Source organism: Palaemon carinicauda, chromosome 6, assembly GCF_036898095.1.
Source record: "Palaemon carinicauda isolate YSFRI2023 chromosome 6, ASM3689809v2, whole genome shotgun sequence".
Lineage (NCBI taxonomy): Eukaryota > Metazoa > Arthropoda > Malacostraca > Decapoda > Palaemonidae > Palaemon > Palaemon carinicauda.
The window spans coordinates 17823738-17833737 of record NC_090730.1 but is presented as its reverse complement, the minus strand read 5'-3'; the positions used below and the strand labels follow the sequence as shown (position 1 = coordinate 17833737).

The 10000-nt window shown below is 32.9% G+C and overlaps 2 protein-coding genes across 4 annotated transcripts in view; both read left to right on the top strand.

The window, feature by feature from the left end:
• The first annotated feature begins 2833 nt into the window (after window positions 1–2833).
• LOC137642463 (ATP-dependent RNA helicase glh-2-like) overlaps window positions 2834–10000 on the top strand; it is an 87617-nt gene continuing 80450 nt past the window's right edge. Inside the window, exons 1-2 of one of the 2 annotated variants that reach the window (XM_068375039.1) lie at window positions 2861–3019; window positions 3157–3810. In XM_068375039.1, the coding sequence (XP_068231140.1) occupies window positions 2912–3019; window positions 3157–3636 (588 nt within the window). In that variant the 5' untranslated portion in view covers window positions 2861–2911 and the 3' untranslated portion in view covers window positions 3637–3810. Of the gene's footprint in view, window positions 3020–3156; window positions 3811–10000 lie in introns of those variants that run through there. The other variant, XM_068375037.1, reaches the window with a different exon arrangement.
• Window positions 8075–10000, top strand: part of LOC137642465 (uncharacterized) — a 16737-nt gene continuing 14811 nt past the window's right edge. The window contains exons 1-2 of one of the 2 annotated variants that reach the window (XM_068375045.1): window positions 8075–8191; window positions 8400–9022. In XM_068375045.1, coding sequence (XP_068231146.1) covers window positions 8186–8191; window positions 8400–8921 — 528 coding nt within the window. In that variant the 5' untranslated portion in view covers window positions 8075–8185 and the 3' untranslated portion in view covers window positions 8922–9022. Of the gene's footprint in view, window positions 8192–8399; window positions 9023–10000 lie in introns of those variants that run through there. The other variant, XM_068375047.1, reaches the window with a different exon arrangement.

The window sequence follows — 10000 nt, the reverse complement described above, 5'->3', positions numbered from 1 at the left end:
GGTTTAACAATATGATAACTATAAAGAAGAAAAAAAGTCAAATTTTACCACCAATGACCATCGCTATCCTACAAAAGTTTTCGATTTCGTTTGAGACCATCGTCATGTCATGAGGTACATGTTGTGGAAAATATCTTTTCGTCGATATTAATTCCTAACTACATGAAATCCCAACTGCATTCTATTTGCGACCAGTGTCATGAGGTACACGTAGTGGAAAATATATTTCTGTCAGCATAAATTCCTAACTACATTTTATTGTATTCCACAAAGATGAACCAAGGTATATATTGCTAAACTATCTGAAGGCAAATATGTATCCATGTAAATCACCCACACGAGATAAAATCTTATTCAGATGAAAATAAACTACAAAAGAAAAACACAACTTGCCCGTAGTCGAAGTCATGGCAACAGCAACGGCACCTTTTGACATTACATGAACTTTCACCTTTTGTGGTCTCAGAGAATACACAATACAAAAAGACGATCTTAAGCCTCTTATTATTACATGATCTTTGCTTGTGAGAAATTAAAACTAAATTCAATCTTGTTAAGATACACAGAAATAATGAAAAGGAAAAGTTGATGAGTAATATTAAGCAAGTTTAGTACTAAAAACACACTGCTCTTTTCGTCTTTCTCGTTCTCTTGAGAGTTCATTTAGAATATTTCTGAAGCACTATAGTTAAATCATTCAATGGTGGCCACTGAGAAGAGCTCTTTGCCACAACGTATTGTGTCCGAGCGTGAACACTTATAGTTCATTTTTCCTTGAAGGAAGCACACTTTAGATACAACGATACAGAGACCGGTTTCTCCACTTTCAAACCTCTAACAGGTTGCTGGAAACTGAGTCTCTTTGATGATCTGTCGTCTTATGGTATACTATTCTTCCATTGCAAAATAAAATTTTGCGAATTATTTTCTTTACTTAGAAAATATCAAAAATGCAATTTGCTTGCCTCACATTACCATTAGTGTTCGATGTGGCCATTCATTGGAAAAATGTTAAAGTACGTTACTTGAATTTTCTTTGATTCATTTAGGTTACCAATTCAGTTTTTTTCATTAATCATCCTAACCTACACTGTTAGAAATCTGAATTAAAAAATGGTAAATGTGTGGAAACATTTATCCCAGGATTTTTACCGTTTTAAAAATGGATATATGAACCTAAAGGAGTTATATTACGGTCACCAACCTGTAAAATTTAATAAAGAAATAAGGTAAAATTACGGTCGCTGGTATTTTACCGAAATACGGCTAAGACCATTATATTTTTACGGTGAATTTCCAATTAAAATGCGGGTTTTTTAACAGTGTATTACCTGCTTCATAAGATAATACTTGAATTCCTTTTGAATCAAACCCCGAGTTTTCCCACTCAGTTCCAATGTAGCAACACTGGAGATTTCCTTCACGAGCAGGAAATTTCCAGACGACGTATCAATTAGTTAAATCTTCATAACAAAGAAATTCTCAACATTTCCAGTGACAGACGAGAGAAGACGAATAAGAAAATCCTGTTCTTCAATTTCGAACTTCTCCCAGGAATTATTTAGTATCGAATTTCATAACTGTTTAAGAAGCTAATGATTCAGCGTTCTTCTTTGACCCACAATGCAGGAAAAACTAGTTTTGTGGATCTTAGGCATCTAAATTCATTTAAATAAGAAGCCTATTCATAATCATTTACAAATGAATATGAATACTTTCCCTAACAACATAAAATTATTATTTACAACAATGAATATTAATTAATGAGTGTCGCATGACGCGTTGGTATGTGGTAATTATTAAATTACATTACTCTGATCAACGGAGAAAAAAAGAAAAATGAACAATGCTTTATAATTCTGAGAAAAAGTTGAATGATCGAGTGTGATTTAATATTCATTTTTAATTAACCTTCATATTTCGGTTATCAGTAAACAACACAAACAATTTGTTTACCTGAAACGATCTTTGTTGTTATCGGGATACTTGTTTGCTCTCCATTCTCTGAAGATGCAGACTCAATCCAAGGTCATCCATTCGAGGTCATTTGCTGGTGACCCACCCACTGTCTTTAAGACGTAATTTGCGTTATATAAAAAGTCATTACTAGAATGTTTAGTTCTTTACCCAGTCAATAGGTGCGGGGTTTGTTTATTTTGAATAAGACTATGCATGTTTATCTTTCTATCTTTCTTTTTAGTAAAATAAATCAGTAAAAAGTCATTTATGAAGGCTCGTGTTACATTGCCAAGCAACGGCCTTAGATTGCAGACACAAATGTCCTTATTAACAAACAAAATTCTCTTCCCAGTGAACAATTTTGTAATAGATTTTAAAATCTTTTGATATTTTTTTTTATTTTACTTTCCCCTTCAATAGTAATTGCTGTATGTCTAGAATTTTAAAATTTTTGAATAAAATTTTTACTGCTCTAAATGCATGTTTTCTATCATCTTAGAAAATAATCTAGCAAGTTCTCTTGTTCGAGATATACATTATATAATAATGCACAATTTCATAAGACGAAATTCGAGTCAATGGCATCCAACTCTTTAAGTAATATGAACTAAAATTACTCAAATGGCATATTGGTTTTAATTTGTAATACATTCAACAAAATCTCTTATAATAATATCAAAACAAAATAACCAAATCCAACACTTTAAGTAATATAAACTACGTTTACTCAAATGGCATCTTTGTTTTAATTTCCAATACTTTCAACGGAATCTCATATGAAAATAACAACAACAAAAAAAAGAAAAAAAAATTCATAATTCATGGAATCATCACAATGGAAAACTCCCCTGGCCCGCCATGAATGTGAGATGAGTCACTCGCCCTGCAGGTTCAAAGTGGCCGGCCTTTCCACGATGGACAAGAGCAACGTCGAGGAAGGGGATTATACCGAATGTTGTGGTTAGGTATAAAGGACTGCGCTTCGATGGAACAGCAACCATTCCTCACAAGGCAAGAAGAAGAATCACAGGTCATCAACTCTGCTACAGAAAATATGAAGGTGAGTAAAAGAAGTTTCTTTTATCTTTGAGTATCTATAATACTTATTAGCAATATCTCTTTGACTTCAAAAATCTATTTGAATGAGAAAATCTTACATTACACCAGTTTCTGATTTCCTTTTTCCTTTCTTTTCAGGGACTTCAGCTTATTTTCGTCTTCTGTATGGCAGCTGTTGCCTTTGCAAATGATGGAGGAAATAAACGATTCTTTGGAGGATTAAATCAAGCATTTGGAGGAGGATTTGGAGGTATCAGTGGAGGACATGGAGGTGGCTTTGGAGGAGGACATGGAGGTGGCTTTGGAGGAATCAACCATGGCTTTGGAGGGGGTGCTTCCCAGACGTGCAGACGTTGGTGCCGAACTCCCGAGGGACAGGCCTACTGCTGCGAGAGCAACAACGAGCCTGAAACCCTTCCCTTCGTCAAGCCAGGTCAATGCCCACCCGTAAGACCTCAGTGCCCACCCGTCAGGAGCTTTGCCCCTCCACAGACATGCTCCAATGACAGCAAGTGCGGAGGCGTCGACAAGTGCTGCTTCGACAGGTGTCTCGAGGAACACGTTTGCAAACCCCCTGTTGGATCTGGAGGCTTCGGAGGATTCGGTTTTGGAAGATAATTCTCTACTTTCCATTGATTGTCCGTCGTTGTAAATGTGATTAATATTTATCCTCTGGAGTAAAAGAGATAAAAGATATTTGATAATAATAAATATTTATTTTCTTTACTAAGTCTTCTTATCTTATTCCTAATCTTATCCTTTGTCAGTTAAAGATTAACACTCGTGTCAGATAAGTGTTTACATATCTTTTCATATATTTTAGTATAAAAAAGTTTTCAAAGAATAAATAAACTTTATTTTGCACAGTTATAATGAAACAAAATTTTCACATCACTCTTAAATTGCTTCTTTGGCAGTTTGTTACCTGACGCAATTAAAAGAGCGATTTTGACCAAGAAACTTATTAAAGAGATCAACTATAAAATCAATTAAATTTCTCCTTATAACTAATCATGACACGCTTTATGTATTGATGTAAAAGTTCATATTCCAGATAAATAATAAACAATAGGGATTAAAAAACTGAAGTTTAGAAAAGGTTCAAAAGTAGTATGAATTCACATCTTCCATTCTAACAAAAGAAATTTTGTGACTTAGATTTCAAACAGTTCTAACAGAAAAAAAGTAAAATTGAACATGAATACGACAATCTATTATTTCAAATCATTTTCAAATTGCTGCTGTAGAAGACAAATCTTCTAACTGATGATGTTCTTAGAAATTGAAGACCATTAGGCAACCTGTTCGAGCTAAGAAATGACTGAGATTTGAACAGGAGAAAATAAGTTAAAAACAAAAAGTATGAAAGTCATCTGAATTCATCACATCATAACTAATTTATTAAATCAAAACAAATAGGGTATGATAATTAACAAGCAACATGATAAAAAAAACTGAAATGTTATTTATCTTTTGAATTTATATATAAACTCTCTTTGTAATTAACTGAATTTCAGCCAGTTTGAAAAGAAAACGCATTCATGAACGGATATATATTGAACGAAGTAATAAGTATATATGCCATCTATCAACCACTTAGGCCAGAAAATACTCCGCTCTTTGCACCAAGTTTTAAAAAAGTCCTCTCTTGATTAAAATAGCTTTGGTACCAAAAATATAGCAATGGTTGTAGTACTAGCCTTAATTATTATAGTGTTTGGTTGGGAGAGGGATGACATATTCATATATATATATATATATATATATATATATATATATATATATATATATATATATATATAAGAGAGAGAGAGAGAGAGAGAGAGAGAGAGAGAGAGAGAGAGAGAGAGAGAGAGAGAGAGAGAGAGACAGACAGACAGACAGAGAAAAGTTCAGATATCATCTTTACAAATTTTCTGTGTGAAGGAGCTGGAAATATTATATATCAACTGTTCTTTACACAGGTTTGAAAGCATCCAACAAGACAGCCGATGGCTTTATTGTCAAGAAGCTGTTGTGAAAAGTAGACGGGAATGCAAACGCTTCCATTGTTGACCTTCAATCGGGATACAAACATTTTGTAATACGATTTCAAAATTGGGTGTTACTTGTTAATGATGTAACTAGGATTCTTCATGAATCAGTGCTTAACTTGAATACTCATTATTGATCAGAAAATTGATTCTTTCTTGGCAAGTTTTCCTTTATAATATGAAAAATGATATTGAATTTTCAGATATAGGATTTCCAAGATGCTTAAAGTTATATGTATGTATATATGATTGTATATATACATATATATATATATATATATATATATATATATATATATATAGATAGATAGATAGATACATATATACATATATATACATATACATACACGCTCATGTATATATATATATATATATATATATATATATATATATATATGTATATATATATATATATATATATATATATATATATATACAGTAAATATATATATATGTATATACATATATATAGACATATATATATACATGTGTATATAGATAGATATATAGAAATATACATATACATACACACTCACAGACACACAAATACATACATATACTGTTTATAATTACAACAACAAATGCAATCGTTTTTAGTCCAGTGTAGGACTGATACCCCAAACATGTCTTTATTCATGAATTGGTTTGGGCCAGTTTTCATCACCACGCTTGCCAGTGATGGTGGGAGATTTTTGCCTGATCACTCACAGGAAACCAACCTAGCATGGTTGTCCCTGACTAGTACAGCTTTGCTGATCATGACAATACACAAACCCCTTCACCACGTTCAGAGATCCTTACTCAGAAAGGGATATGTATATATATATATATATATATATATATATATATATATATATATATATATATATATGTATGTATGTATGGATTTATATATGTGTGTACGTGTGTATGTATGTATGTGTACAATTTAGGCAGTAATCAGCTGCCATAAAATTATTTTAATAATCGAAAAATAACATTCTGTATATGTGTATACTGTACAGTATATATGAATATTTATTCTTATGCTTACATATATATATATATATATATATATATATATATATATATATATATATATATATATATACCATATATACAAAATAGTGTGTATTTTCATCTAATATTTATCAAATACATCCATTGCTGTTAATTACAATATTTCGGATTCTTTTGAAGACGTATAGCTTTGCAGACTATCGGAAGCCATCTTTTAAATCACACATAAAATGCTAATTGTTTCGTTTATTATAAAAAATTATCGACCTAATCATTCATGTAATTTTTCACACCTAATTTTCTTTATCTCATCTCTAATAAAATATCAAATTATTTCTTCTTTCGATACTTTTCTTTTTAAATTCTTTTTTATATCATGATTTATCAAAATATGACAAATATCTGATTAATTAACTGATTGATTAGGAGTTATCTGGCATCCTGACATCCAAGGTCATTGACGCCGAGCAAATATCTGAAATCATCAGGAAACGACCTGATATAATCTTTGTGATTTGATTAAGAATGTCAATATACTTAATGATATCAAACTGTATTTTCCATTAACAATGATAAAACAATAAGTGCATCTGTTGGACATAAATCTTCTCCAATTACATTTATGTCGAAAAATGGAATTTTCCAAATCTACAATTCTTTAGCAACGGTAAAAAAAAAATTACTGACGAGTAGGGGAAATTCTCTGGTGACCAGTCGATTATAGAAATTATCGTTACATTTACTTAACATTGCCGGAGTGGGGAGAGGGTGGAGTACAGACACGTAAAACCAGTTCCTCAACTCTAAGAAAAGCCAAAGGAAATAGTAGGGTACGGAATTCATAACTTGTTGAGAAAGCTAGGGATTCTTTGTTTTCCTTCGTTGTTTAATAATATAGAACAAATTACTAATTCCTGTGAAGTTCAGTCCATTATGTTTCTTTGTAGAAATTATCATTAACAGATATATTATCTTTAGGTGTTTTAGGTGAATATAAGTTTAGGCCTAACAGAATAATAACACAATGACTTATATTTCAAGTTACATTTATCAATGGTAAGAAATGAAATCACTAAACCTCTAACATGAGAATATTTTTTCTGAAGATTTATATTCAATTTTAGTATGGGTTTCTACATTCGGTGGAAAACAGTCAAATTAACTCTCTTAGAGACGCAAACCACATCATTTTCTTTGTTACAAGCAAGACCTACAGGTCTTGGTTACAAGTAAAGAAATGATTGTTACTCTCCAGTGTTCAGGCAACAGTGTAAGATGCAGACTCGATCTAACTGTGTAGATGTGACGTCATCAGCTTGACGTCATTGGGTTTACTCTTGCCTATTTGTTGGTACTTGTGGCTCGGTGTCCTTCTCAAGGGCATAGGTTATATGATTATCGTTATTGGAACATTTTCACTGATTGTTTATTGGTTTTGGGACCCCACAAAAATACTACTTGTTGTTTATATACAAAATTTTAAGGAAGTTATCTCGTAGACGCTCATATTGCATTTCAAATCTACTTGCGAGAAGGTGAGACACAGATATAATTATACTGATATATTTTTCTTCGATATTATCATTTTGATAGAATTTCAGATCTTCTAATACTTCATTATTTTTATTTCCTTTTTGGAACTAATCGCTGTCACAAAAGCTCAAGTTCATGTTATATTATATTTTCCTTCATGATATGTGGGAAACCATAACAACTCTTATATAAAAGAGATAAATTTCGAAATAAGACACATTTTCAATTGCCAACTTTTCTCAAAATTCCTTCCTACCTCATCATGCATTGTAAAGTATATTACTTTCTCATCTAGTGTTTCTAGGTTCGGTTGACTTTCGAGTCATCTAAGTCTCTTATAATGAGAAGGGTAAATTAAATCTAACTAAACAATAAATATTAAACAATCGTAATAACAGACATCAAAATTCTGTTGTGAACGAGAGATGCGTCACTTGCTCTGCAGGTTCAAATGGTCCGGGTTTCCCGCAACGCAACATCTGCGAAGGGAATTTTACCGGACGCAATTTGAGGTATAAAGGACTGAGCTTCGAGTAGACAGCAATCACTTCTCACAACAGAAGAAGAAGAATCACTACTCATCCGAATCTTCTATAAACAACATGAAGGTGAGTAATCCATGAGTTCTTTCTTGAAGTTTATCATATCTTTGAGTTTATCTTATGAAGACTTACAGTTGCCACTTCAATTCGATATATCTCTAAACGCTCACAAAATGGAAAGAAAGTGTAAACAAAATCATTGTTTATTAGTTTTACTCAGATAATAAAAATAAAAGTAAAATATTGATTTATAATTTCCTCTTTTTTTCTCCAGGGACTACAGCTTGTTTTCGTTTGCTGTCTGTCAGCAGTTGCCTTCGCAAATGATAAAAATAATGGAGGAAATAAACGATTCTTTGGAGGATTAAACCAAGGTTTCGGTGGCGGTAATCAAGGATTTGGTGGTGGTTTTGGAGGTATCAGTGGAGGCCATGGGGGTGGCTTTGGAGGAGGACATGGAGGTGGCTTTGGAGGAATCAACCCAGGATTTGGAGGGGGCCTTGGAGGTGGTGCTTCCCAGACATGCAGACGTTGGTGCCGAACTCCCGAGGGACAGGCCTACTGCTGCGAGAGCAACAACGAGCCTGAAACCCTTCCCTTCGTCAAGCCTGGTCAATGCCCTCCCGTAAGACCTCAGTGCCCACCCGTCAGGAGCTTTGCCCCTCCACAGACATGCTCCAATGACAGCAAATGCGGAGGTGTCGACAAGTGCTGCTTCGACAGGTGTCTCGAGGAACATGTTTGCAAACCCCCTGTTGGATCTGGAGGCTTCGGAGGATTCGGTTTTGGAAGATAATTTCTGATATTTACTTGATTGATCGTCGTTATAAATCTTAATGTTATTTTTCATATGGAGTAAAATAGGCCAAAGATATCTGATCTTAATAAATATTTATTTTCATTACAAAGTATTTTTATTTGGTTCACAGTCTTATCCTTTGTCAGTTCGGTTAACATTCTTCTTACATAATTATAAATGACTATGTCTATATGGGAAGATTAAAACTATTTTTTTCTTATTTTGTCTAGTAATAATGGAATCCATTATAAAAATCCCTTTTAAACGGGTTCTAATGTTGGTTGCTATTTGAACCTATTAAAGACACATTTTCTGAAAAGAAAAAATATATTAAATATATCCCTCCTTAACTATGCATGACACACTTGGTGTATTATCTGCAAAAACAGTTCAAGCTTCTAGATGTAGAGTAAAAAAAAGCGATAAAAAACTAAATTTTAGAATAAGTGGGGCAGATATGAATTTCCTTCTAATCTGATACCAAACTTTTGTAACTTTGGATATATTTCAAAATCGTTGAACGGACAAAAAATTTCCATTATTTGACATCATTTTATAGCAGACCAAACTTATATTGGAGATTGTTGATAAATACTCTAATTCACTCTTGTACCCGAACCGTCAAAAATATTTAGATAGATATGAACACACACACACAAACAAGCAAACACAGATATTCATCCCTTCCCTTCCCCACCCTATTTCCTAACTACGAGTACAACCAGCTGGTTCGGCAATTAATGGGAGAGTTTGGCTTCCGAGTGTATCTCTAGGGGTACACCCTCTCACCTCTCTCGGGGTACACCCTCTCACCAGGGGAAAGGGACAACTCAACACCGCCGAATTAACGCACGGACAATTCGACACTGGGACAACTCAACACCTGGACAACTCAACATCAGGACAACTATAAAACTATAAAACACACATAACCGCGCACACACATATATATGCATGTATATATATATATATATATATATATATATATATATATATATATATATACATATATATATATATATATATATATATATATATATATATACATGTATATATATACATATATATATATATAT